Source organism: Falco rusticolus, chromosome 15, assembly GCF_015220075.1.
Source record: "Falco rusticolus isolate bFalRus1 chromosome 15, bFalRus1.pri, whole genome shotgun sequence".
NCBI lineage: Eukaryota > Metazoa > Chordata > Aves > Falconiformes > Falconidae > Falco > Falco rusticolus.
Window position 1 is genome coordinate 21,404,245 of NC_051201.1, and position 27,898 is coordinate 21,432,142.

General features: G+C 45.9%; 1 protein-coding gene across 5 annotated transcripts; it reads left to right on the forward strand.

Moving 5' to 3' along the window:
• On the forward strand, positions 1 to 27,549 carry PDPR (pyruvate dehydrogenase phosphatase regulatory subunit). 5 transcript variants are annotated; one of them, XM_037408953.1, is made up of 18 exons: positions 1 to 76; positions 909 to 1,212; positions 3,560 to 3,693; positions 4,662 to 4,743; positions 4,836 to 4,999; positions 6,011 to 6,132; positions 6,994 to 7,111; positions 8,469 to 8,618; positions 11,866 to 12,058; positions 13,592 to 13,716; positions 15,379 to 15,534; positions 15,637 to 15,770; positions 16,164 to 16,312; positions 17,641 to 17,753; positions 18,121 to 18,215; positions 18,868 to 18,957; positions 19,235 to 19,417; positions 20,325 to 27,549. In XM_037408953.1, the coding sequence occupies exons 2-18, from the start codon at positions 986 to 988 to the stop codon at positions 20,727 to 20,729; spliced, it is 2,640 nt and encodes an 879-aa protein (XP_037264850.1). In that variant the 5' UTR covers positions 1 to 76; positions 909 to 985; the 3' UTR covers positions 20,730 to 27,549. The 5 variants fall into 5 exon arrangements, with proteins under 5 accessions (XP_037264850.1, XP_037264853.1, XP_037264849.1 ...); XM_037408956.1 differs by having other exon boundaries at positions 15 to 76; positions 912 to 1,212; XM_037408952.1 differs by lacking the exon at positions 1 to 76 and adding an exon at positions 151 to 514.
• The last annotated feature ends 349 nt before the right edge of the window (positions 27,550 to 27,898 follow it).

The following is a 27,898-nucleotide window of genomic DNA, read 5'->3' on the forward strand; positions in this document are numbered from 1 at the left end:
CGCGGGGGGGGGGCTGTCGTGCCGCGGCTGGCGGCCGTAAAGCGCGGAAGGTCAGTCAGGCCTCCCCCTGCCCCAGGTGAGCCGGCGCGTCCCCGCGGCCCCGGCCCGCTCCTGCGGCAGCCGCCGGGGCCCAGCCCGCTCGGGGCCGCCCGCCGCCGCCACCGCTCCTTGCCCGGCCCTTCCCCTGCCGGCGGCCCTGCCTCGTTCCCCCGCGCGGGGCCGAGCAGGCCGAGGCGGCGGGGCGGCTCCCCGCCGTGGCGCCGGCCCCTCAGGCCGGGCGCGGGCAGCCTGACGGCGGTACCGTGCCTGGGCGCGGGTCTGCGGCGTGAGGCGGGCCGCGGGTGAGGGGAGCACAGGGCCCTGCCGTGACCTCCCCGCCGCGGGTAGCGGGCTGCGCCGGGTGGGCGCTGCCACAGGTCCTGGGTAGCGCCTGGTGGCAAAGCTCACGTTAGCGAGGGCGCGTCCGTGGTGCCTTGTGCTAGTGACTGTTCGCAGACTTGGTTTCCTTTCTCAGGTAAGGGCCCGGCAGCGTCAGTGATAAAGCTTATCCTCTTAGTAGCCTTTATGAAAGATCACAGAGCGTGATCTGTGCCCGCTGGCTTTCTGTACTCTACCTGTTGTTGGTGAGAGTGTTCTCGCTCTTCTTTGCCAGCTTTCATCTGGTTTTTAGCTCATTGTCAAGTTATACCGCCGTCAGAAATGGTGTGACGCTCTGCCCATGACACGATCCAAGTTTAAATCTTAATAGCAAGGCTGTTGTTTCAGGACTGAATAACTGCTCTCCTGTTTGTTTACTCATCAGCTTGTCCATGTCCACTTATACCCGATGCACCATGTGATGTTTGCTGCTGCCAGCCTTGTATATAATAAGATAAGCGGTAATGTGATTCTCATCTTTTCCTTCCTAGAAGGAGTGGTACTGAGTTAACGTCCGAACACATCTAGGTGGTGCTTTAAAAAAAACAACTGACAAATAGCTGCCAGGATGTTTCTCCGATTACTGTCAGATACCCGGTGGCGGGCGGCTAACCCCAAATGGAGGAGAATGACCTGCTCCCGGCGAAGTACCTCAAGTACTCAAGAACCTCACCCGGCTTCCTTGCCAGCACAGGCGCAGGTTGTCATCTGTGGTGGTGGAATCACAGGCACCTCTGTGGCATATCACCTTTCCAAGATGGGTTGGAAGGATATAGTCTTACTTGAGCAGGGCAGGTAAGGATTTCTGGTAACAAAACTGAAGAACCAGGACTTCCATGCGTAGCAGCGTCTGCTGTAAAGTGTTATTTCTATTTCTGCACCTGGACCCTTGGAATAAGATGATACTGAACATAAGTAATGACGCTTATTACATTTTTGCAAGCACAGGGCAGGCCTGCAAGGTCAGTTGACCTTGGTTAAAGGCCAGACTCCCACACAGCCACTGTCTTTACCTCCTCAGCAAGGTGGGGAGAAGGTAGGCTGAGAAAGCTCGTGTACCAAGATAGAGACATGGAGATCCCTTATCAGTTACTGCTTTGGGCAAAACAGACTTGCACTATGGAGAATTAGTTTAAAATAATTAAATAATTAGTTTATTTCATGCTAGTTAAAATAGATTCAGGTAATGAGAAACAAAACCCAAATATGAAAGCATTACCTTTCCTTTCCCATGCTCAGTTTTACTCCTGCACTCCACTGTCTTCTACACCTTCCCCCGCCAGCCCACCCTCCGCCCCAAGAAGCGCAAGGGGTGAATGGTGGGGTTATGATCAGTGCTGGGCTCCAGTGTGGGTCCTCCATGGGCTGCACTTCCCATCAGGAGAACTCTGCCCTGGCATGGGTTTTCCATGGACCACAGTTCCTTCGGGAGATACCCATCTGCTCTGGCATAATTACAGGTAATAATGTAAAATACAGTGCAGCTGACAAAGACAGATGGACCATTTTAAGAGAACTAAAAATCCATGTAAATCATCCAGCCCCTATTGACCATCTCTAGAAGTGGGATGCAATACGTATATAAAAGCATTACACCACTAACAAAGCTTAAAAGAGATTGCAGGAGATGTGGAGGTTATAAGCGGACATCACTAAAACATCACTCAGTAAGCTGGTTAAAGGCTGGGATTATCTCGTTTGTTGCAGGATTTAGTGCCTATCTGTAAAAAAGTAAGGCCGTTGCAGTGTGGCTGAATGCAAGCCTTTGTACGCCTTGGTGAGCTGGATCTGCAGTCTGGCAGAGCACGTAGCGCCTGTTGAAAGCTAGCTGTGCAGCCCTTACCTGTTGTTAGATTTCCATTGCAGACAGATCTGTGTTGTTTTCATTAATCAGTTTGGAGACCTTGGGTATGAGGCAGTGCTAAGGCTTTATGGGTTTTGAGAGGTGTTTATTGCAGCAGCTTCTAACACCCTAAATAGGTGCTGGACTGAGCATATTTACTGTCTGGCTTAGAGCGTCTCAACTGTTGCTGCCTTCAGGAATAATTAGCTGTGATTCCTTGACGTTGCATGGTTGGGAGGCAGGTACTATTGGGTTCTTTATAGTTGCAAAGAGAGGAAATGGGGCAGTCTTGGCTGAGAGCTTGTGAGCGGTGTCCTGAGTGAAACGAGGTGCTAGGCTTCATTTGTAAGAATGTTATCTTTACAAGCTTGGAGTTGGGTACAAGTACTCCATTACAGACTTTCATTGAGTTAATGTTGTACAAGCTCAGTCTGTGCATGCTCAAGTAAAAAGGATGTTGCGTTAGCAGAAACAACGTGCAGCTCAGCCTGGGGAGACTATGCGTCAGCTGTTTGGGTTGTCATTGAGCAGGGATGTGAGGAATACCTCAGTCAGCTGGTTCCCAGGCTGGATTGCTGAGAGAATATGGACGTGCTAGGCCAAAAGCAGTCTTGTCAAAGGCTTGCATAGGCAAATGGAAAACCGCAGGATCGCTTTAGCAGCAGGAAGGATGACTTGGAAGTATCGTGGAAGCAGGTTGTGAGGGAGATGCTTAAACCTGGTTATCTTGCCTTCCTGTGTCTGTACTGCAGGGAGTTTTTAATAGGTTTCTACCTCTACAGCAGCCCTTCACCGAATAGCTGGATGGACAGTGGTTTAAGGGCAGTTTAAAAAGGGACCAGAAATACGTGTACCTGTCTACGGCAGTTGCTGTCCAGTAGGAGGAACTCGTTCTAACTGTAAAGATGCTAGACTCAAATCCAAGTTAATTTTCATTTGAGGGAAATCCTACTTTGGAGAAAGAAAGAATCAGGTTGGCAGGTTGACTTAAGCATAAGGTAATTTTTCATTCAAGTGCTTTCTTTGAAAACTTTCAGTGTTTAGGACTGGTTAAGAAATGGTTTAGAAATGGTTTTGGAATACAATGCATTTTCAAAAGCGAACTGAAGGAAAAGCATTCTCAAGGTTGCATTATCCCTGCATCATCCAACTTCCAGCTTTTGGTCTGATACGTTGGGGGGAGGTTGCTGTCTGGTTTATGCTGTCAGCAGAGCTGCTGGAGCAGCCTGACCTGATGGGGGGTTGCTCGTCTCTGTGCTGGTCAGCAGCATGAGGCCACCTTTGCCACTTCTCCTGCAGGTTAGCTGCTGGTACCACTCGCTTCTGCGCTGGCATCGTGAGCACGGCCAGGCATGTGTCCATAGAGCTGAAGATGGCAGACTATTCAAACAAGCTCTACCAGCAGCTGGAACAAGAGACGGGAGTAGTAACAGGTGCTGAAAGTATAATCATTGAGTAGTCTTTGGGGAACTGAATCAAAGTCCTGACACTGAAATACAAATGTAAATTGATGGTGTCTTAAGGGTTGGTGGTTCCTGTTCAAAAACAATACGTTTGGACAGAATCAGATGCAAAGGGATGTTACTAATGCAGTCAGAGGAGTGGGAAGAGGAGTATTAGATGGGCAAACCGAAGGCATCCTACCTGCAAACTGACAGCTTTTATGTTGTCTGTAACTTGGGCAAACGCAGGTGAATTTTCACAAGGATGCTAAAAAGTATATTGCAGTGACTGGAGCAAATGGCCCATTTTCTGCACTGACTCATTTCTCAAAAAGAGAAGGTGGTTACCAGAAGCGCTAAAGCGTAGGCAAAGCAAGGTATCTTACTCTAGTCTTATCCTGGAAATAACCTGGAAAGAAAATGTTGTGTTGAAATTCTCCCTCTCCCTCTGAAATGCTTAGGCACGTACTGACAGCAAGAACTTGGTCGCTGTAAAGTTTTCTGCTGACAAGGACTTGTGATGTATGTCAGACTCAACAGAGGTTAATAACTGTGCCTGTAATTAAGATTAGTATTACTCTATTGCAGGTGGAAGAGTCAAAAAATGTCTGCATTCAGTAGTTGAGATTTTAGTCTTCTGAGCAGTTATTAGATCACTTTTTGCCAGTAACCTCTCTCTCTTTTAATAGGTCTATGTGTGAAGTTTGATTATGGATTGTTTTTTAATAAACATGAGTAAATGTAGTATAAAGAGTTAGCACACAAGTCAAAATTTAGTTGCTTTTTTAAAAAGTTGACTGATGGGGTTTTTCATTACTAGCTGATATTTGAGGATCTGGGATTTCCAGGCTTCAGAGTAGTGGAAGCAACAGGTCTGCAATTTTATTAAAGCAGTGTGTCTGAGATTAAAAGGAACTGAAGATCCTGTCCAAATCTGACGACTTTGGTCATTGTCCCAGGGTATGTGAAGACAGGCTCTATTTCACTGGCTCAGACTCAGGATCGACTGATCTCCCTGAAACGCATTGCTTCATCGCTGAAGTACGTATAAGCAGGAAATATAAACTGATCTTAAGTTTGTACCAGCTCTCCTGCAAGACTAATGACGGCATTTTTCTGATGTTCTGTGGCAGCGTAATGGGTATACCTTGTGAAATTATCACCCCAAAGCAAGTGGCACAACTCCACCCACTGATCAACATCCATGACCTTGTGGGGGCCATGTATGTGCCAGAAGATGCACTCGTGTCATCTGCCAATGTGAGTCTGGCTCTGGCAACCGCTGCCTCACGGAATGGTATGAGGTTTTTTTATCTATAGAGTGCTCTCCTGCATGATAGTCACCTTCTTTCCATAAAAGAAAATTATGTTCTGCGTCTCTGTCGGTATTCTAACTGAGCACTGAAGACCAAAATTTGGTTATTTCCATAAGGTTCAGATTCTGTAAAATACATTTTTTTCTCAAAAAACAGGCTGATTTACTTTTTTTTAACATACTGAATCTTTACAGATCTGCTGTGATGGATCAGGCACCAATTTGTTGTGCTTACTGGTTATTAATTTCTCTGAATAAGCACACTCTCTTATCATAAAAATAATCTTTCGTAGGACCCGATTCAGAATTACACATCAAAAGAGTTTTAATTACCTACAAATGAAAAGGTATGACCTGAGTCCTTGGGGAACGTTTCACTGGGCACGTATGCTTTGGAAATGGATTTGGAAGTGTGGTAATAAGTGCTGTTTGCCCAGCACTCTGGCAAAATTTGAGTGGTCTATAAGTGGGAGAAAGGTTACATGTGATAACAGAGATGAAGCTCATTAAGGGTGAAAGTCCATCAGATTAGAAGAAGCTACTTAGGAAGATACCTCTCAATTTCTCTTAGTCCATCTTTTTTTTGCACTGTTAATTGATTTTTTTTTTTTTTTTTTCACAAAGTGACTGATTTCCCATAGAAGAACCAGTCTTGCCATCTGAAACTACAGACTTTGTTGTATAAAGAAATTTAAATGAAAAGAAACCTGTAGTTGAGACTCCTTTTGTGTTTTTTATGCTCGAGTGTGTTTATCACCCAGATTATCACATGGGAAAAAGTTCTGTAAATCTCAGCCTTTAAATTATGTACAAATTGTTTGCGTGACGTTTTACAAGTAACAGGGTTTTGCTTAAGAATTACTGGGTCAAGAATAGAAATTTTGTTTTAAAGAGAAAATAAGCATTTAGGTTCAGTATAAGGCTTCAATGTTAGCAGCCTGACACATTGGAAAGAAGGTTTGTGGTATACTGACTTTGTCATGTCCTCTCCAGGTGTCCAGATTTACGAACGAACGAGTGTCAGTCATGTTGCAGTCCAGAATGGTCGTGTGACTGGAGTCGAGACCGACAGAGGACAGATTCAGTGCCAGTACTTTGTCAACTGTGCTGGCCAGGTTGAATTATTAAAATTTTTCTTTCTTTTTTCCCTTTGGTTAAGAACATGTGCGCTTTCCTCACGATTTTGTTTTCCTTTTCCTTTTTTTTTCTTTTTTTTCTTCTTTTGGTTTGTCCTTTGGCTTGGTTTACTGGAGTAGATTAAAATCATGTTTTTCAGCGTCTTAGACCAGCAGGGGTGTGAAGGAGAACAGCACTTTGCTTGGCACCACAGACTGCTGAGCAGCACCCTGCAGCTTGTTGGTACAACTCTGCCCATGGTCTCTCTCCTGGGGGGTGCACCCTTCTGACATGAAAAATTTTGCTTTCTTAGTAAGAAAATTTTGCTCTCCCTTAGTGAGACAGTTAAGTCTCTCGCCACCCTTCTCTCTCTCTCTCTCATCCCCTGCCCCCAGTTTTTTTTCCCCCTTTAGTATCATGTCTTCTCCACTGCAAAAATACATCTGACAATTGCTGTTTCTCACCTAGCAGCTGGCTGGCTTATTAGTACCGGTTCTTAGCAGTACAGGCACCTAAATCCTGACTATTCTGCTTCTAGAGGCTGAGCCTAGTATTGACCTTGGTGTACAGATCTTATTTTGCTTTTGCGTTGCAAGTTGATATACTATTTAGTCTTTAATCAGAGCCCCACTTTTCTAGATCTTATATGAGGAACAGAGAACAGTCTTTATCCTAAACAACGCAAATTCTGAGAAAAGAAAAATATGTGTCTATTTTAAGGTTTAGGGCAGGTAACCAAATCTTACTTGGTCTTCTGTGAAAGCAAACTCACAGAGGTGACCTGTGCTTTTGTCTTGCCTTTTTTATTGGAGTTAATTTTCTTCTTTAGCATTCTAACCTGCACTTGTTTTTTATTTCAGTGGGCCTATGAATTGGGGCACTCTGGGAAGGAACCAGTCAATATCCCCCTCCATGCCTGCGAACACTTCTACCTCCTGACACATCCTTTGAAGGAACCTCTGGCAAGCAGCTTACCAAGTAAGGATTCTTCACCTCTGCTTTGCTTTTATCAGTGAATAATATCCGCCTTTCCAAGGCAACACGTAGTTTATGACAAAAAGGCCAACTAAGGGCTGTGGGTTCTCGGCTTATTTGGGACTGTGAAGTGTGTTCTAGCTGAATTGGTCTGAATATCCTTTCAGTGGTAGAAGGAATCTCTTGTGAAAGTTTTTGCTGCAGAAGTTGATTTTCAGAGTTTGCCAAATTAGCAGGAGAATGACCTTGACTCTAGCTTGGCTAGCAGGTGTCTCTCAGACTTGGATTTTTGCATTTGTGGGCTGGAGAGGGTGCTAGCCTTGGCACTGTGTTTTCCTTGCAGGCTGCTGTCCCCAAATGGCCCATCTATTCCTTTCCTCCAACTGAAGCTAAGGCTTTACAATGGCATTTACATGTCTATGAGCTGTAGGGGCAACCAAACACTTGAGGTAATTGCTCCTCCCCATGTTCTGGCTTTTGGATCTCAAAGAAAAGCCCTTGTGTTTGAAAACTGTGGTTGGGAAGTAGAAGGCTCTGCTTATTTACTCTCAGTCATTAGCAAGATTTTCTGCTTCTAGGGAGTAGTGTATATACTCTCCAGGGAATTCAGCTCCCTGACCAGAGTCCCCAAGTGTTTTGCTTTTACTTGACTGAGTAATTTAAAAAAAAAAAAATATATATATATATTCACACACACAGAGAGATATATATTCACAGCTTTTCTGTACATGGAAACAATTGCTACGGAACATGTCAGGTGGAGTATCATAAATGCTTCAAGTTGGCACTACCACTGGAAGAAGCAATCTAGAGCTGTTTGTCCTTACCCCAGTGCTGCCCACCTTTGTGCTGATGGTCTGCAGCAAACTGGATCGGTGATGCATCCCCATTAAAATTAACTGTCCTCAAAATAGGAAGAGAAAGAGGGGGAGGGCAGGACATCTTTTGGTGGAAGGTCTGGTCTGGGGTGTAGTTCCGGTGGAACTAAGCCAGTATAACAGTTTGTTAGTCCCACAAGGGGTCTGACTCCTTCCTGTGTCCTCCCACTCCTGGTAACACCATCCTCCTGGCTTGGGTGCTCTTCAGGCTCAATTCAGTTCACTGCGCTGCCCCAAAGTTAACATGCATGGTTGTGGTGGGAGTTAGTGCTGGTTCAGTAATCTAAACTTGCTCACCAAGGTATCACATAAGAACCAGAACAGTGTGAGAGTGTGGGGTTGGGGAACTGAGGTTGTCCCGTCTCGTGTCAGGAGGCCACCAGCCTGTCACCACACCCCATCGTTGGTGTTTGTGGAACAGCTGCCTGACACAGCTATCCCTCCTCTCAATTCCCTTCCCACCTCTTTTCTTTCGTCTGCAGCTATTGTAGACCCAGATGGCAGGATCTACATACGCAACTGGCAAGGTGGCATCCTCTCGGGAGGCTTTGAGAAAAACCCCAAACCTCTCTTCACGGAGGGACGGAACCAGCTGGAGATTCAGAACCTTCAAGAAGATTGGGATCATTTTGGTATGTTAGGGAAGAAAGATTCCCACAGCAATGAATCACAGCACGGTCAGGGCTGGAAGGGACCTCTGGAGACCACCTAGTCCAGCCCCTGCTGAAGCAGCTCTCCTAGAGCAGGTTGCACAGTGTTGCGTCTGGGCTTTGAATGTCTCCAGAGAAGGAGACCCCAGAGCCTGTCTGGGCAGCCTGGCCCAGTGCTCAGTCACCCTCACAGTAAAGAAGTTCTTCCTCATATGCAGGTGGAACTTCCTGTGTTGCAGTTTGTGCCCATTGCCCCTTGTCCTGTTGCTGGGCACCACTGAAAAGCCTGGCCCCATCCCCACCAGCACAGCCTTCTGGTGTATCAGCCACTCCCCCCGTTCTGTCCCATCAGCAGCTTGCTGAGGGCACGCTCAGGCCCTTCATCCAGGTCAGTGATGACTAAGTTGAACAGGACCGGACCCAGTCCTGACCCTGGGGAGCACCAGGAGCTACAGGCCTCCAGCTCGACTCTGCCACTGGTCACAGCCCTCTGGGCCCTGCTGTTCAGAAACACGTGAAGCACATGGCTTCAGCAGAAGGCCGAGTTAGCAGCAATGCAGGCTGTTGTTGACCAGCTAGCATGTGTCTGCCTTTACCTGAAGGGTGTGGGAAAGATGAACGTTCTCTTAAATTCATTCACTTCTTCATTTGTCAGTAATTTACATAAAACCCCTTTACCAAAGGAGACTACATCGATATCTGTGTAGTGTTTAAAAACACCCACTAACCCTTAGCATGTATGAATTTCCTCTAGTGCAGCGAGGTACTGCATAAACTCTGCAGCACTCTTTTTCCATTTCATTTGATTTTTGACTGTCAGTGCCACATGCTGCTCTGCTTGTGACACTGGGGATCGGTGCTGTTGACCTGCCATGTAGCCGTGGTATTTTGTTTCGGCTTCTCTCTTCAGTAGTGACTGCCAAGTGCATTTCCATCGGTGGCTGTTGCTTTGTGGACAGAACTTGGTATTGTTGCTTCCCGGATTTCATCCCACCATTGACAGTGGTGGTTTTTATATTCCAGATATTCTGTCTTTCTCTTCCTGTTTTACTTGATTCTATTTTCTTATTCTTTATGTACTTTTATATGGAGGGCTCTTTCTGTAGCAAAGAACACAGCATAGTTAATGAATCCCTTTCTTCCCCCCCCCTCCTTTTCATTCTTGATAAGTTTGTGTGTGCCCTCTCATCTTCACATTTGCCTTTTTTTCAAGGATCCTGTTTTCCCTTGTGTCAGAGCACTTTGCATCCCTTGTGAATGCGCATGCATTTTTTACTGATTTCTCTCTGCAGTGGTAGTGTGTTCTTCCAGCTACTCCCCAGGTTAAATCAATTAATTTTACTTCCATTTCTGTGAGATGCCATATTGATACCATAGAAGTTTGAACTCCAGGGGGTGGAGCCAGGATGGGGTGCAGTTTTGTTCTGGCCTGTGCTAGAGGTTTTTAGATCTGTAGATGCCTGCAGACTTGCTAGAAGATATTAGCTTCACTGTGAATTGCTTGAGCTCTGCACCCACTTCCTTTTTGGTTTTCTAGGTACTGCTGAAGTGAAAAGCAGCTACATGCTGGCACCCACAAATAGACCGAGTTTCAGAAGCAACTGTGTGCTGTGTTCCAGCATTGCCCTTTTATCCGTTCAAACATACCGAACAGTTGAGCAGAGTCAGAGCTTACTCAGCCAATATTTGATCCTTTTCTAGCACTGCAGTTCCTGTGGTTTGAGCTCTTGCATTACTGCTTTGATCTCTTTTGTTGGAACACCTTTCAATTTTGAAATAACCTTTACAGTTGCTTAAATGTTGGGATGGAGATGAGGATAAATCTAATACTGATCTCTCTTTTTAACAATGAGAAAAAAACCCCTGTAACTACAGGTTCTCACTCTGGAATTCTAATGCACAAGAGAGGGAAGAAAAAGAGCAGGTCAGAAAGACCTTCTGTTTGTAACTTCTTAGGTAATGTGAAATCTGATTATTTTACTGCTTGTGTAAAGCAGAGGAGTGTTATTGGTGCTGAATTGTGAGGGTTTTTACCCGCAGTACTATGCAGAGGTAACTTCTGGACAAGAAAAACAAAATAGGTAGCTTATCCCATTATTAATGCTCTCAAATGTCAGACTGTGAAGAATTGCCAAAAGACCTTTCCAGCGTGACTGGGCAATGAAGTGGCAAGGAAATTCAATGAGGATAAATGTGAAGTGACGTAAGTGTCTGGGGGTGTGTGGGGATGGTCTTATTTTCACCATACAAAATGATGGGCTTCCAACTGACCTTGGGGTTGTATTAGTTCTGTGAAGACATCAGCCCAGCAGCAGTCAAAGCAAAAGACAAGTTAGGCATTCTTAGGAAAGGAGCAGAAAACACAATCATCATGCAATACTAAATCCTTGGTTTGCCAGGTAGGGGTTGTCGTAGGCTGCATATCTCCAGAGGGTGTCGTGTGACTGGAGAAGGCCCGCTGAAAGAGCAGCAAGAAGCTGATCAAAGCTTGGGACAGTTGCCAAGTGAGGAATGACTGAGTAGGCTAGGAAAAAGAGATGACGGGAGGGAAATAAACAGACATTTATGAAATCTTGAATGAGATGGACAGGATAGATGGAAGAGTTCACTCTCTTCTGTTTTGCCAACTGGGAGGCATCAGAAACAGTTAATGGGAGTGTGAATTTCAAAACAAAGGGAGGTGACTCCTCACACAACAAATGATAAACGTGGAACTCCTTGGCAGTGTCTGTAGGATGTTTTCATGAGTTTGCTGAAGACTGGTCATCAAGTACTTAGGCGAGAGATCGATGTAGGGATTACTGAATAGGGAGAGCTATCCAGAGTTTATGAAATGCTCTGAGCTGATGGTGAGTGGAGGCTGGCAGAGTGCGTGGGGCAAGCGTCATACCGATTTGCCTGTTCTTACTCCTCACTGGGTATCTGTTTGATGTTTGTTCCTATTGTTTGCCCTGACAAAACTGAACATGCTCTTGCGCTGTGGAAAACAATACTGGGCTCTTGGTCTGGATTGGTGTGGCTGCTTTTATGGTACTCGGTGTGATCCATGTCAAGTAGTTCAATTCCAGCAGGTAAACGGTTTATCCTGTAACTGTTTCAAAACATGGAAGCAGTTTCCATCTGTTTAGATAACAGCATGGCTCTGTTGTGCTGTCAGGTGTGAAGGTGAAGTAGCTGAAATGCGTCGAGACTGAAGGCTGTGACTTTTTGTCTTTTTTTTGGGTCCTAGAGCCCCTTCTGAGTGCCCTTCTGCGCAGGATGCCGGATTTGGAGGCTCTGCAGATCATGCAGTTAGTGAATTGCCCCGAGTCCTTCACACCAGATATGCGGTGCATAATGGGAGAGTCACCCACCGTGCGGGGCTATTTCGTTCTGGCTGGCATGAACTCAGCTGGTATCTCATATGGTGGGGGAGCAGGCAAGTAAGTGGTTTATCACCGTTACGTATGTAAGTAAGGTTTTAACCGGGAAAAGAGACTGCTCAGATGATCCTTCTGTGTATAATGTTCTGGTCAGTATTTGTCACCTCCTCTCTGACAAAGACTCCTCTTTATTTTCCAACTTGAGTGAAGGAAAGGAGCAATTGCCATGTTCCGATTATGTTCTCCTGTGTGTATTCCAAACCTGTGCTGGACTCTGCCGTCCTGCACACCTCTCCTCTGGCATCACATCGCAGTGAGCAGCTGGGGATTAAGTAAGCTTCCCTAGAGCTAACTGGTCTTATTTTTATCTACCAGGAAGAGACAAAAGCTTAGCAAAGGATATATTCCTTCACCTTCTGTACTCCGTGATTCCCTTTAATTTATTATTTGATTGAAGTCCTTAGATCATTCAAGTTGACACAGCAGTTAATTTCTCTGAAAGCAGAGTGAATCTGATGCAGATGAAGCACCACATATGTGATGCCAGTGCTGCCAGTACTGCTGAAAGCTGCCAGTGAGCTAGGGATGGAATCATTTCCCAGTAAAACCCAGTTGCTGTGTTAATGTAAATACTTTGACAGGCATGTAAGTGTGATCCCAGCAGCAAAGTTGCTTGCCGAATGATGCTCACTCCCTCTGATTGCCATTTGGTTTTGGCAGCCCAGCATCCCTTCTGCCATACAGCCTTCTTAACAAGCTGCTCACTTGTCATGGCAGGTGTTAGTATATGCATTTGTCTCCAGTAGTTTCTGTCCTTTGTCTAATAATTGAACTCAGCGGGGAAGCAACTCATTATTTTTTTCTTTGTCATATAAATTATAGAGAACCTTTGCAGTCAGGTTCTCTAAGAATCAAAGTATTTCTGAAGGTAAAAGCACGATTTGTCCATTTGTTGCTACATCCTCAAGATAAGCAGCTTAGCTTGCTAATGTAACTTTTAATGATCAGTCTCAAACCCCTGTGTTTTTCTGTTTACTGACTGTGAACAGATCCTTCCGCTCTGCTTTGGTCTGAGCTGCCTTTGTCCTTTAGCTCTGGAGCATGCCTTCCTCCTTCACTGCTAGAAGTGTAGCTAAACATAACTTGGCTGGCACCTCGTGCTGGAATGAATGCTGTCACTGATGGTTTGTGGCTGAGCCTACACCAGGTACTGAAAAATGACAAAAGCAGTCGGCCTCCTAACTCCGACCTAAACATACTGGGCACCTCCTTTTTAGTGTAGCCTGAGGATTTGACACGGTGTCAGCCAGGCTACCTGCCCAGGCTCTGGCTTCATTTACCACGTGTCCTTAACTTCCTGTGGCCCTGTGTGTTTCATCCTAATGGGAAATTAATAATTTGGAAATCTGGTGGATGGGTTTTATAAAGGGAAACCTTCCAGATTCTGCTAGTATTTAGAATACCATGTTAGTTGTCTTCTCTCTCCGTACTGCAAGAAATTCTCATGTCCAAATTGCTTTGCTTCTGACTTCAAAATTAGACTCTTTCCCTTAAGACACTGGCTGATAGCTCACTCTTTACTTCTTCCATCAGGTACCTGGCAGAGTGGATGGTAAATGGGTATCCATCAGAAAACGTCTGGCCACTGGATTTGAAACGTTTTGGTGCCCTTCAGAGCAGTCGCACTTTCCTCCGTCACCGTGTGATGGAAGTAATGCGTAAGTGAGGTCTCTGCATTCAGTGCTGGCCAGGTTGTCCAAGATTTTCCTCTCTGCTGTGCTGTCTCTCCTCTGGCATTACTCTGAGAATGATTTTCCTTCTTCCTGGCCTCCTTTGTGGCAGTAGGGCCTCTTTTATAGAGGAGAAAGGAAAGGATAGGGTTTTTTTGTATTAGCAATGTTCTTACTAAGTTTTCTTAAAAGAAATGCTGTCAGTACTGTGCCCTCTTCTATTTCTGTGCTTTGCCTCTGGTATGGGGAGATCTGTGTGTATCTCTGTAGGACTCCAGCCTGATAAAACAATGCCAAGGTCTTAACTGGGAATATTACACTGTCTCAAACATTGTTACTCTTTGCACATCATTATAGTGTGGAAATACCATCGCTTCCAACTTAAGAGTATGTGTTACAGTTATCTTAGATCATTCAGGAAGTATTTGTAGACATACTCTGCTTTCTCCTGTCAAAGTTTGTGATAAATACCTTGCAGAATAGATCCGAGACATCATTGTGCCCTGTCTAAAGCCATAGTTGCCTCCTGTTGTTTGATTATCTGTCCTGAGATCATGTGGACAACTTCTTTACAAGTTTCAAGTAGACGTATGAAGTCCTCCACAAGTTGCAAAACAGGAACAATTATTTGAATACCAAGTCTAAACTAAAAACATATGTTCAGGTGAAAGCAGAGAAGTTGGGTAAACCTCTTAGTCCTGCTGTATCCAGGAAATAAAAACCTTATGCTTTGACCTTCCTCCCAGAAAAATCACTTTATACTCTGGCCATTATCCTGCAGTTGCTTTCAGATACAAATCTCAATGCTGATAGCTACAGAATCACTCTGTTTTTTACAAGATAAGTACTGTATTCAATTTCTGCGGTTTTATGTTCCCATTCTAATATATTCTTTCCTCCACCACTCTTTCAGGAGTGCCAATACTAGATAATGCCAAGAAAATCATTGCATCATTAACTATGAGGCAAAACTAGTAGAAGTATTCAGTAAGAAATACTCACCTTATCCTGAATTTTAAGCAGCTTATGGCCTACGTAGAAACGTAACACTTACGAAGAAGTACTCAGGCATCCTTGAGTTATTACTCCCCAGTGGTGACCAGGGAGGATGCTGCACATTTATTAGGGTAACATGTTTTCTAAATAAGAATATTTTATATTGTTATCCGAAAAGCTATAGGAGCCATGTGGAAAAGCTTCAATAATTAGAGAAGGCTGAACTGCCAGTGTTTAAGAAGGTGAATTAGATGATCCTTGTCACTGTGGGCTGCCTACCCCAGGATTAGTATTGTCAAAATGATAAGTGTCTGATACAGTGTGCTGTCAGGGAAGAATTATGCATAATTAATGCTAGTCAATATGACTTAATGAAAAATAGAGAGGTTTTGTTATCTTGACAGATTTGTCATAAGACCATAAGTATCTATAAATACAAGCTTTCTGTGCAAATATTGTTACTCTGATTTTGAATAGCTATAAATGGATCAGAACAGATTTGTCGATTTTCAAAACCAGAAGAGGAAGGTCAGAGCTGTCTTGAGGATATTTTATTAATGGTTCAGATATTAGTAAGTACTGATAACCTGGAAAAAAATTTTAGGTAAAGATAATCACTTTGCCTAATAACATACCTTTGGGTTACCGTTGCAGCCCTCATTTGTGATCTGAAAGTTCCCCGTTGGGACTTCCAGACTGGCAGGCAGCTGCGTACTTCACCGCTGTATGACCGCCTGGATGCACAGGGAGCTAGGTGGATGGAAAAGCATGGATTTGAGAGAGTCAAATATTTTGTCCCACCTGGGAAAGGTGAGATCATACTTTCCTCTGCCTAGTGCATCCCTGTTGGTCTATGTAAGATCTCAGCTCATCCCGTTTCTGAATTGACCCGTTGATTCTTCTTTACATCAGATCTGCTGGATTTGGATCAGAGCAAAACCTTTTACAAACCGGATTGGTTTGATATTGTGGGTTCTGAAGTCAAGTGCTGTAAGGAAGCAGTTTGTGTCATTGACATGTCATCTTTTACCAAGTTCGAAATAAGCGTAAGTACCTAGGAAGTGACAAAGCATCAGCCTGGTAAGAGTGGCCTTCAGTTTCGTATTGACTGCTTTTACAAAATTGTGTGTCCCCTGTTGGGGATAGATAGAGGAAGTCAAGCTGTATGACCAAATTTAGGTTGTACCACAATATTTAGTATAGAACTTTGCTTTTTGTCTGTCGGGTGTACAGTTTATAGAAATACCTGCTTACTCTATCAACAGAATTTGACCTCCAGCACTACATCACCATTGTATCCTATTACACTTCAGACATCAGTTCACTGTCATTACGAATTTAATGAATTTGGGCCAGGACGTTGCGATCTTAAACTGCCCCAGTGGATTTGTATTGCTCAGACAGGTTGTCTGACTTTCTCTCCCTTTCAATTCCTGTAGTCCACAGGAGACCAGGCCCTGGAGAGTCTGCAGTATCTCTTCTCAAATGACCTGGATGTGCCAGTTGGGCATGTTGTGCATACGGGCATGCTTAATGAGAAAGGAGGTTATGAGAATGACTGCAGCATAGCACGACTGAGCAAACGCAGGTAAGTATGCAGACAGTGTCTTTATCCATCACCCTCTGGGTGTTAGAGCCTTTAAGAACCTCTTAATGAAGATCACAAAGTTTTTTCACCACTGTAAACTAAAAAGAAAAATTGCAGTTTTCCACTTACGTTCCTAATTCAGTAACCCAAATGAAAGGGAGCTTCTGAATTTACTTATGTTGGGGGAAATACGCCTTTGTCTGAGACTACAGATGAAGATAGGTTTCTGCAAAATGTTAGGCCTTCAGATGTTTAATTGCACAATTGAAATACAATTTGTTTTCAGCAGTCATTAGAGTTTATTAATTTAGGTTGTCATCTAAAGTGCAAACCAAATGGTTCCTCATTGGCTCCTGGCCAGTCTCCTCACTGAAATTGCATGCTGAAAATACTATTTTTTGATTATTTCAACTTGCATTGCAGTATGGGTACTCTAATTCTCAGCTCTGCAGTCTTCCATGGTTTGTTTTTTGTGTGCTCTCTGGTGCAAACTGACATGATCACAGTATCTCATCCTTAGACTCAACAGTTTGGGCTCTCTTTGGCATTCAATCAAAAAACTACTTCTTCACAGGCCTGTCCCAGCTGAATGTTGATTTTATTTCTCTGGACCGTTTTCTGTGTGTGCTTTCATTGTATTGGTATGAAAGCATTCTTCTTTGCTGCTCTTTCAATTAGAAACAGCTTTTCTTTCTCTTCCTCTTCTGTCTGTATTCATGTATTGCTTAAAAGTACTGTCCTTCTCTGTGTGAAACCAGGAGCTTTCCTCCTTGCCTAGTCATTTCTGCAGATGTTATCTCTGTCAGTAATGTACTTTAACTTGCAGCTTGTATGAAAGAAGACTTATGCAACAAGTAGCTCATTTTCACATATCAAGTGGAGTTCTCTTTTTGGAAACTGTTAATAATAACTGCCATTGTGTGTGAAAAGACTCACACTGAAACAAGAAATTGCTGTGTGAACCATGCACTCTTCTGACTGTCAGAGCAGACAATCACTGGTCGTGAAGAGCTGCAAATACCTTCTGCAAAGCGATTGTGGCTTTTGAGGTACCCTGTAAACCTGCTGTAAACTGCCCGTGTTCCACTTCTAGTCCCTTCTTGTCACTGGACTGACTGCTGCTAATGCTTGAAGGCTGGGGTTTCTCATCATGACAGAAGTGATGGCATTGATCCAGAGACTCTAGCTGTGGTTTTTTGCAAACCAGCTTGTTTTGGTCTCCTGTTAGCTCAGAGGCTGCTGGATCGCTCCAGTAGTTCATGGACAAAGAATGAACTGAATCATCTTGTGGCTGCTTGTTCATTGTTTGTGGTTTCAATTTGTTCCAGCTTCTTCATGATCTCCCCTACTGACCAACAAGTCCATTGCTGGGCCTGGCTGAAGAACCGCTTACCCGACGACGGCAACCTGACCATGGAAGACGTGACCTGGAAGTACACGGGTAAGAAATCACTGAATGCAGACCTCCTTATACAGCCTGGAATCACAAATGATGTCTTGTGCTGCATGCCCGTTAATTTTTTAAGGTGTCGGAGTGGTGACTGGGTCTCCTTTCCAAACAGCTGGATGAGAACAGCAATTCAGAGACTTCCTTCCAGCATGCCCTGAGCTGGGAGACAGCTTTTCCTTTGCTGTGCACTGTCAGGAGGGAGAGTTTAATGTCTCTTTCCTCCGTTATTAAGTGTAAACATACCTATTGGTTCAGTAAACACTAAGGTTTTAGAAATTGGAGTGTGCACATATGTAAGGTAGACACCGGGCAAGGCTTCTCCAGGCTTATCCTAGTATTGTTACCTGCCCTTCTTTAGCTCTCAATCTGATCGGCCCCCGTGCTGTCGATGTCTTGTCAGAGTTGTCATATGCCCCGATGACTCCAGAACACTTCCCCTCTCTCTTTTGCAAGGTGAGTGACTGTGCTTCCTTCCTTCTCACCCCACTAGGTTTTTTCAAAGCGTCTGTGGAAGGAGGGGAAGAATTATGCTTTGGATAGTTAGAAGGGAATTTAGATTCACACGCAGGTTTGCTGCAGTTTCCGAGCGAAGTTGGTAATGAACTCACTAGGCTCACTGCAACTACTCCTCTGTGGGTTCTGCTTGCTGAATGGATAGGTGAATATGCGTTTGGTTTCGCTATTCCACTCACTCTAGGCTTGGTGCCATTTTATATCTCGGCATATTTCATATAATCAGTCAGGAAGCTGTCGGTCAGAGGAGCAGCTGGGATCGGTGACCGGGGAGTCATTGTTTCCTGTCACATTAAGAAGTTGAGCAGATAGCTGCTATTCAACTTCTGTCTTGTATCTCGAATACAAGCCTGTGTCCTGACCTAGTTCCAGGGCTTATTGCCAAGTGTCATGAAGTGATTAAGAAGTCTGGGTAATGTGACATCACTATTTGAATTTTTAAATTCAAATTCTTTGCAAGTACGTGCTGGTTGTGAATACAGTGAGGAATGGGAGAGAGGGCTGGCCGGTGTGGTTTGTGTTACACGTTGTGCTCCTCCTGGATCTCTGCTGTGTTCCGGTTTGGATGATTTCACCCCCTCTGATTCTGCAGGAGATGAGCGTGGGCTATGCTAATGGCATCCGTGTGATGAGTATCACTCACACAGGAGAACCTGGATTCATGCTTTATATCCCCATAGAGGTAAGAGTACACTGTAGCCTTAGCTAATTAAAAAGGTTGCTTGCATGCATAATCAGAAACACTTTCCAAGTTGACACAGGTATGAAAGGTCTGGTTTGTAGCTTGGGAAAGCTGCCTGCAGGCACCAGGGGGAGTTTCTCCGCTTCGTGTCCCATTCCAGTGGGACAGGCCTCTTGTGCTGCAGCGGCAGGGCACCCTAGGGTCCATGGTGGTGTCAGATGCTGTTGCTCTCTCCGGGTGTTAGTCTGCATCTCTGTGTTTCACCCTTCCTTTGCAGTACGCCCTTCATGTGTACAACGAGGTGATGAACATGGGACAGAAGTACGGCATTCGGAATGCCGGTTATTACGCGCTCCGCAGCCTGCGCATTGAGAAGTTCTTTGCGTTCTGGGGCCAGGATCTGGACGCTTTTACCACTCCTATGGAGTGTGGACGCGAGTTCCAGGTCAAGCTGGACAAGGTACACCGCCTCCTGCACTGGGGTGGGTGGAAGAGCGGTACTGAATTGAAAAGGCTGCCAGCCGAACGGATAGATGCCTTGGTTTTGATGGAGCTGCGTGTAGTGCATAACTATAACCTATATTTTTATGCTTCAGCAAAGTTCTAGAAATACCAAAAATGTTCTGTCTTCCTCCTTCCTGGGCAGCATTCCTGGTGATCTGTGTAGTGTCCTGTATTGCTCAGGGGTGCTGTCTACCTTACAGATGCTCAGAGTTTGTGTTTCTTCCAGCTGTTTTCCCAATCTGATGAAGCAAAAGCCAGCCTGTGCACCAAGTGGCATTTAATGATGTTAAATATGAGGATAAGCACAGAGGACAGGTGTTTTCTGTTTTTACTAAAATGGGAGTTCTCTGCTTTTACTGAAATGTAAATCACCATAGAGTTGTATCCTGCTTTTGGGGTGGCAGGTGCTGCCACTGTCACTTGTCTGTCTTCTTTCTTGCATCTTTGCACAAGCCAAAACAACTGCTTGTATCAATTCAGGAAGGGGATGTAGTGATTAGGGATACAAATTTCATGTGCTATTACAGTTTCCCTCTGGTTTATAAAACACAGTAGACTTCTGGAACCAGAAAAATGGCAAAAACTAGAAACAGTGACACAGTTTTCACTCTGGTGAAAATTAGAATGATGTTTTTAAAGGCCGGCTTCGCGAAGATTTTTGTGCCTTTTAACATCTGGAACAACAAATATGATAGGAAAGTTTCTATCTGAGCTGGGCTTCTTACATATAGAAGCAACCTATCTTGACAGGGTGTAAGTTCCAAGCGTAAGTTGACCTCGTGTCAGTAAACTTGTCTGCTAAAACTCGGCCACCACTACAGTTTGTGTTCCTTTCATCAGCTGATGCTTCCCTCTCTCCCCAGGGAATGCAGTTTGTCGGCCAGGAAGCACTGTTGGAACAGAAGCAGAGTGGTGTGTACAAGCGCTTTACCATGTTCATTCTTGAGGACCATGACACGGATATGGACCTCTGGCCCTGGTGGGGGGAGCCCATTTTCCGCAACGGCCGCTATGTGGGCAAGACCACCAGCAGTGCCTACAGCTACACGCTGGAGCGCCACGTCTGCCTCGGCTTCGTGCAGCACTTTGACGAGAAGACAGGAGAAGAGCTGGTGGTGACCACTGACTTCATCAACCAGGGCGAGTATGAGATTGACATTGCTGGGCAGCGCTTCCAGGCCAAAGCCAAGCTCTACCCCTTCAGCTCCCTCTTCACACACCGTCGCCGCAAGGATGAGGTGGAACTGAGCGGCTACCAGAGGGAGTAGTGCTGACTAGACCCGACCTGCTCCTTTTCCCACGCTGGAGTCTTCTCCCACTATCTTCCAGTCCTTTCTCCTCGCTCCATGTATTCCTTTCTTTTCCTTTCTTGTCCTTCAACTTTTAAACTTTTTCCAGTGTGTTATATTTTGTATATTTTAAAACTTTAATTTTCAAGCTTTCCCGATCCTGTCGGTCTCCCTCCTTCAACCCTTTGCTTGCCAGGCTCCCCTGTGCCCCAGCAGATGAAGCACAGTGCTGAGCATGCATCCAGAAGTCCATGGGAAGCCTGTATAGGAGTGAACCCCACCAGGGGCCCTCACCTCGTGGTGGTGGGAAGAATTGGGGTGAACCTCTGAGGACTAGACCCTTCCTCTCTCCTCTCCAGCGTAAGGCATGGGACAGCAGGTGTTTGCTGCCTGTGGTTCAGATGAACGCTGTGACTTCACCCTGCCCTCCGCATACCGCGTTGTAAGAGGGGTCGGCACGTTGGTGCACACAGCAATAGAACGATCAGCTACCTCACTGGCACGCACTTCTCTGCCTTGGTAGTACCTCAGCTGAAGGGATTGAATAGACGGAGTGAAAGGAGTGTGGCAGTGGGATCATAAATTGCTTTCCTTCAGCAAAGCTCTTTGTGTCATGCTCCTCACACAGATGCTTCAAACAGCGCAGCTGGGATTCACCCCTTCTTCAAGTGTCAAAATGAGCTGATTCGAACACTGATGGTAAATGGTGAAGGGGTGGGGGGATGCTGAATATTGCACACATTTACGTCTTCTTCTTTTTCTTCTTCCCATTGTGAGCACAATCAAAAGCAAAGATTCTCTTTATTTACTTGAAAAAGATCTGTTAAACATTTTCCCCACTTCTGCCACCCGCATACTCATCATGGTCTTTCTGCTCCAGCATCTTTCCGTCTGGAGTTCAAACACAGTGTTGCACTGATGTCTGCCCTGTCAGCCATGATGAACACTTTTTCTAGGGTCTAGAACCTGTTCGAGGCACTTTCTTTTCCAGTTAAATAGCAAGCATCAGTAGTGTAAATACGAGCTCAAAACCCTCCACGGTTCTTGTCTGAAGTTTGCTTTCTGCTGCTTTAGTTGTTTCAGGTCATGCCTTCAGCTCAGCGCAGGCTCTGCCAGTTCATGATCCAGATGTTCTCAGTGTGCAAAAGGAGTCGGATGGCCCTTAAGGCAGCCGAGGTGAACGCCCAAAACCTTAACCCCTTGATAGAGGTTGTCAGAGCAAGCTCCCCCATCAAGGGTGATAGGGAAGCTGTGGAAGCTAGGGGTGGAGAGTCAGGAAAGGGTGTAAGAGAATTAAGGATTTGAGCATGCACTGTAGTAGGTTGAACGCAGAGGTCTTCGCTGAGCATTCTCTCCTTTGTGAGTGGTGAATTCCTTTGTAGTGTGTGACCTCTTCAAGGATTGCAAACATCTTTTTGAATTGACATGCAAAAATTCTCCAGTCTCTGAAATGTGGTGACCATAGCAGGACAGCTTTTTGAGATCTCGCAACCGAGAGTACCCTGCGTGGCTGCTGTAGGTGGAGATTCCACTTGGTTGTCATTTCTTCCACATTCCCCTGTTAACTGCTCTCTGAATTGAAATTTTGCTTGGTGTGTTAGAATTAATTGCTTAAATGAAAGGTTCGTAGGGCATCTAATAGCAGTTGAAAATCTGATCACTTCTTGCATGTCTTTATTGCATAGAGAGATACTGTGATCCCACTGTTCCTGTGCCGGACGTGCATACCAAGGAGGATCTTGGTCCCTCTGTTGGTTTTATGGGATGTTGCTGTGCCTTCCTTATCCAGGGAAACAGGCTTTCAACCAAAGAAAGAGTTTTATACATGATATTTGGGATGTGTCTTGGAGCAGCCCTTCTGATCGGAGTTTCTTGACCATTTCTTGTTCCTGGTGAGGCATGATGCTTCTTCAGGAGACAAAGTGTACAGCCCAGGCGAGCTAAAAAGTACTTATTGCAACCCCTGAAAAGAGATTTTAGCTCGAACCATTCAGTTTGTTCTCTGCAGAGTTAAAACTAGTTAGGACCAAACTGGAATGTTAGCAGCATGCTGTCCTCTACCAACCACTCGTTCATGAAGTATCATTGAAGTTGCAGCCAGATTATAGTCCTCCTTGTGATTATTTTTTCTTTCCCCTAATTTATAGGCACCTGTTAGTTCCTCAGACAAATTCTGATACGGGCGTCTCTTCCCCAGCAGTTCAGACATTAAAATTGCGTTTTATGAGCTACTTTTGTCATTATGTCTGCTTAGGTTTATTTTATGTCTAGATCTATTGACTTTTCAGTACCAAAAATAGAGTGTGAAAATAGTTTTCCATCATGCTGATAGAGATACAGCGACACGTTCTGCAGCGCTATGGTTGCTGTTCGAAACCCAGAGATAGATGGTTTGGTAATTGTCAGTCTTGCAGCTCATTAACGCCTACTCTGGCTTTCCCTGCTATGAATTCTGATTCTTGTTTTATATCAGAACCTGTAGCCTTCAACTGCTGTTCAAGCTTAGTCAATTTAATTTCTGGCAGCTATTTTTGACCTTACAACGTTAAAGAATAGTTTGCCTTCATCAACCTGAATACCTGTCAAGGGAACAATTGGAAAGTATGTTTTAAAATAGTGCTAGATACCGAGAGTGAGGAAGGTCCTTCTAGTGTAATGTTTTCTTCCAGAGGTATTAAATGGTGATGTAAGGCTTTTAATCCCTTATCTGATGATTAAAAGTAGAGTGCCTAAAAAAAGAACAACAAAATCAGTCAAAGAGCTACCACCTTTAGTACACCTTCAGGTTAGGAAATTGGAAATCATATCTTGGAAGCTGCTGTGACGCATCTAAATAACACGGACTGTAAAATCATATATCCTGATTTTCAGCCTTAAAATGCTTTCTGCTGAGAAAGGCGGTTTGTTCTCATTCTGCACGGGAAGACTGTAAACCTTGGGTGGGAAACACTAAAATAGCATCCCTCTCCTCTGCAGCAGCAGGGGCGACGGCCTCGCTCTGTGCTGAAGCAGCAGCAGCAGCTCTGCCCGGCGCACCTCGTGCGGAGCCGTCGTGGGGTTGTTACCAGATCTCTGAGCTTTGCTGTCCAGAACGGGAACAGTCCTGGAGATGTTGTTCATACAGGCATCTTTTGTTGCAAGGGAAGTTAACTGGAGTTTAATACAGGAAATTCCTTTTTTTTGCTAAAATACCATCGGTTGAGCATAACCCATTTAGGATAAGCTTTTTACCCATCAGTGATAAATGTTTAGGAAACATTAGTGGGCCGTGGGGGGACAGGCCACTGTGAGTGGCATGCGCTTGGCACGTGTAGGCTTGGGTTTTCTTCCCCCAGAACTGAACGTCTGAGGGGTTTGCTGGCGTGGCGGTGGGGCATCCGCCGCAGGGTGCAGCCGGGAGGGACTCGCTTGCCCAAGTGTCGTCTGTGGCGTGGGGAACTTGTGTAAGAGGCAGCACTTACTGGGCAGCCACTTCCCTTAAATGGTTTTTCCAGAGGTATTACGTTGTCTTGCACTTGCTGTGTCCTTTCTGAAGCTCTGGTGTTTTGTTAGTTCTTGAGTGAGTACTGAAAGGCTTGCGTAAAAATGGATGTTAGAGAAGAGAGAGATTGTTGTTCATATTTAATGATCTGAGGATAAAATTAAAGCAGTCTATTTAGGAATGATGTTTTCTGTTTCAGGAGGGCGTGTTACAGTGATTTTTCACGTGTCTTTGCCAGACTTAGTTTCTTCTGGTTTTCTCTGTGCTGGCTCCAGTGTCCACATTTGGTGTGCCTTGTTGGACAGCTTCTTTTTGTACTTTGTGGCAAGGAGGGGAGGCTATGCTGAAACTTCCACTGCATCTCCGAGTCATGGTGTAAGCTTGGATTCCTCCTTTCTACTCTTGCATTCAAGCTGCCGCGGATCATGTTGCTGTTCTACTGCTGCAGCTCTGAACTCCAGCCTGTGCTGCTGTGGGACCTCTTGTGCGCAAGGTTCTTCTCTTCATTCTACCTGATGCTTCATCCTCTGAGCCAGGTTGGCTCTGGATCTCTCTCTGCATCAATTTAAGCTCTTCAACTTGCAGACGGTGCAGGTGCCAACATCCGAACTCCCAGGCGGGTTTGTGGCCACTGTATATTCCACCATTTCACCTTCCCTCTCCCTATGCCAGGGTTTTCCCACTCTTGCTACACTCTTCTAATCTCCTTCCTCAGGCGGCTGAGTGCAGCAGTTCCTTTTGCCCATCAGAAAGCAAGGCACGGCGAAAGAAAAGCAGGCAAGGGGATGGCAGGGTGGCTGAGCTGAGGCGGGAGGGGAGGTGTGACTGCGGTTTGATCCTTTGCCCCTTACTCAGCCGCTGAAGCCCAGCCTTTGAAAGATGATCAGCCCCGATTCCCAGCCCAGGGAGCATCTTCCTTTGCAGCCCTACTGCTGGACAAGCCCGAGGTGGTGGCAGTGGCTCTGGGCAGAACCGGGACAGCTTGTTGAGGAGGCGAGAGCAGCAGTGCTGCTCGTTTTCCAACATACATTTCCTTCTCTCATCTCCCTTGGCAGTGCAGGAAACCGTGCGCACGGCGGAGGCAGGGGTGCGCACACTCGCTTGCTCGAAACACTTGTCTCTCTCTGGCATGTTCTTGCAAGTGGTGTCTCACCTGTGGAGGTACAGCACTGACATCACTGACCCGGTCCTTCCAGCACGCTTTAACAAGATGGTTACATTTTGGGAAGAAATCTATAGAAACAAGGTAGTTTCCATGTTTTGAGAGGGAGGAGTTGCTTGCAAGAGCAGAAGTCATTCTTATTTTAAACAGAACATTTAGCTGCTGCCAGCGTCCAGCAAAACATTCACAACCTTCCGATTATGTCTTCCCGAATGATTTTATTGTAATACATGGTCACATTAATTTGTGCCCCGTTTGGGATGTTTTTCTGTTTTAAACTTTTTCCTTAACTGATTGTTTGCATTTTTATTTAAAAAAAGAACCCATTCAGTTAGGGAACAGGGCCTGGGGAAGGGAGGGGGGTTAATGTCATCAGATGACTTCAAGCTGTCTCTGAAAAGCATTTGAAAATTTTCTTTGCACTTTAAACTTTCCGTAAGCTTTGTGATTGTAGCATGCTTACAGCCCTCAGCAAGAACAGTCTTTGCATTTGGGAGAGGAAAAAAACCCTTCAAATATTTGTAGATGCCTTAAAGCTTTAGGTGAGGTATTTGAGCACTGATTGTGCCTGCCATTTGGTTTTCTTCCTGGAAAGCTGTGCTGAGTGTGTGAGCAGACACAACCGTCGGCAGATATTTTTGAGCAAGCACTGGGGCTGGCGGAGGCTGCTGTTGCAGTATGCCGCGGGTCTGAGGCTGGAATTTGTAATGAACTAAGCTAAATGAGCCAGCAGCCCCCGTGCCTGTACAGCTGTCTAGGCTGACACCTTCCCTTTTTATTTTTTCCCCCAGAAATGGATTTATTCGCTGTTTTGCTCGTGCTATAATGAGTTTTCTTTCTTTAAAGAAAGAAGCCTGGGCTGGTGTAGAGTATCCTATGAGTGTCTCGTTGCATTAAAGGAAACAAAATTCTCTGCTTGAATGCTTCCCTGCTGGACCAGCTGACACGTGCAGGCATGGCTCAGGGGACACGGGAGCAGCGGGCATCTGCTGCTGCCCCTGATGGTTGCTGAGATGGCTCTGAGGCTCCTGTTTGTCTCAAAGCTGTGCTGGGTGCCCGATGTCAGGCTGGCTTCTGAGGTACAGCACGGCACCCAGCGCTGCTTTGCAGGTACGATGCGCTACGCTGCTCATACGCGCTTCTGCCGGCAAAGCAACCCAAGCCGTGCACGGGGGAAAGGATCACGCATGCACCATGAGTGCAGTTGTTTTCAGACCGCCTGCCAGGCAGCTGGCTGCTGGTAATGTTGCCTGCATCTGCGGGAAGAGTTGGGGAAAACCCTCTTTGGCCCAGATCAAATCCTTGCTGCTGCTCCCGAGACGCAAGGTGTTTCCTTCCCCTCACTTTCTGCTCTGTTCCTGGCTGTGCACGCGTGACAGCTCCTGCTGTCACCAGTTGTGGAGGAGACCTGGGCTGTGCGGGAGAAGGGCTCCCTGCGTCTTGGACAGGTACCCGGTGCAGGTCCCCTGAGCAGAGACTGCCACCCTGTGAACTGCACCAGCACATCCCTTCTCCACCATTGCTTCTGGGCATCGGGTGCACCCATTTACTCCCCCCAGGCCCCTTCATGCTTTTATCAGTCTGCTGAGACCAGATTTGAAAGGGCTGGCAGGGCTTCTGAAGTGTGCTACTGCTGAAGTTTTAAGAACAGCAGAAGTTTGAACCTGTGAAAACATTTTCCTAGTGCCTTACGTTTGTGAGCGTTGTGCAATGGGCGTAGCTGAGGTGGGGCAGACAAGGAGCAACTTCAGCAGCGTGGCTCCCCGTCCGTGGCAGCCCTCTCCCGCTCCCCTCGCAGGGTCATGGCAAGCCGACACACGGGCTGTAGCAGCACGTGGAGCTTTTAAAACCCTTTGAGGTCTGGGGTTGTAGAAGCCTTGCGCTGGGTGGTCTGCCTTTGAGAGGAGCGGTGGTCTCGCATCTGCTGGTTTTGGGTTCAAAGGGGTTTGGGAGAGACGGAGCTGCTCTGGTTGCTGGACCCCATGGGAGGACATGGACAGTTGTTCCCAAGCGCACAAGTCAGGGTGAGTTTGCTGCTCTCCACTGAGGCCGTGTTGTTACATACGCTGTATTTATATCGTGCTTTATTTCATTTGATATTTTGGTTGGCTTAAATGTTGCTAGGTTTGTATATTAATAAAGAGGCATTTTAACTATTCCTGAATTTGGCAATCTGTTACGCAAGAGCCTTGTGTGTCTTTGAGGACCCAGCCCCCCTGGACATCTGGATAGGATCCTGCAGGGATGCTGGGCCTGCGGCACGGTCCAGCCTTTGGCGCTGGGAGCTGGAGCAAGACCCGGCCCTGCTGGGTCACCCTGGGGAAAGCTCTTCCCCTGCCAGTGCCTGCACCCGCTTTCAGAATGACATCCCCCGAGAGCCTGTCTGTCCCCTCCCTGGGCCCGAGCCGGGGGCTCTGTGGGACTGAAACCTCTTTTTCAGGGTCTCGGCAGGGGCGGGAGGGCTGCAGCAGACATGGCTGCAGGGTCGGCGCGAGCAGTGGCACC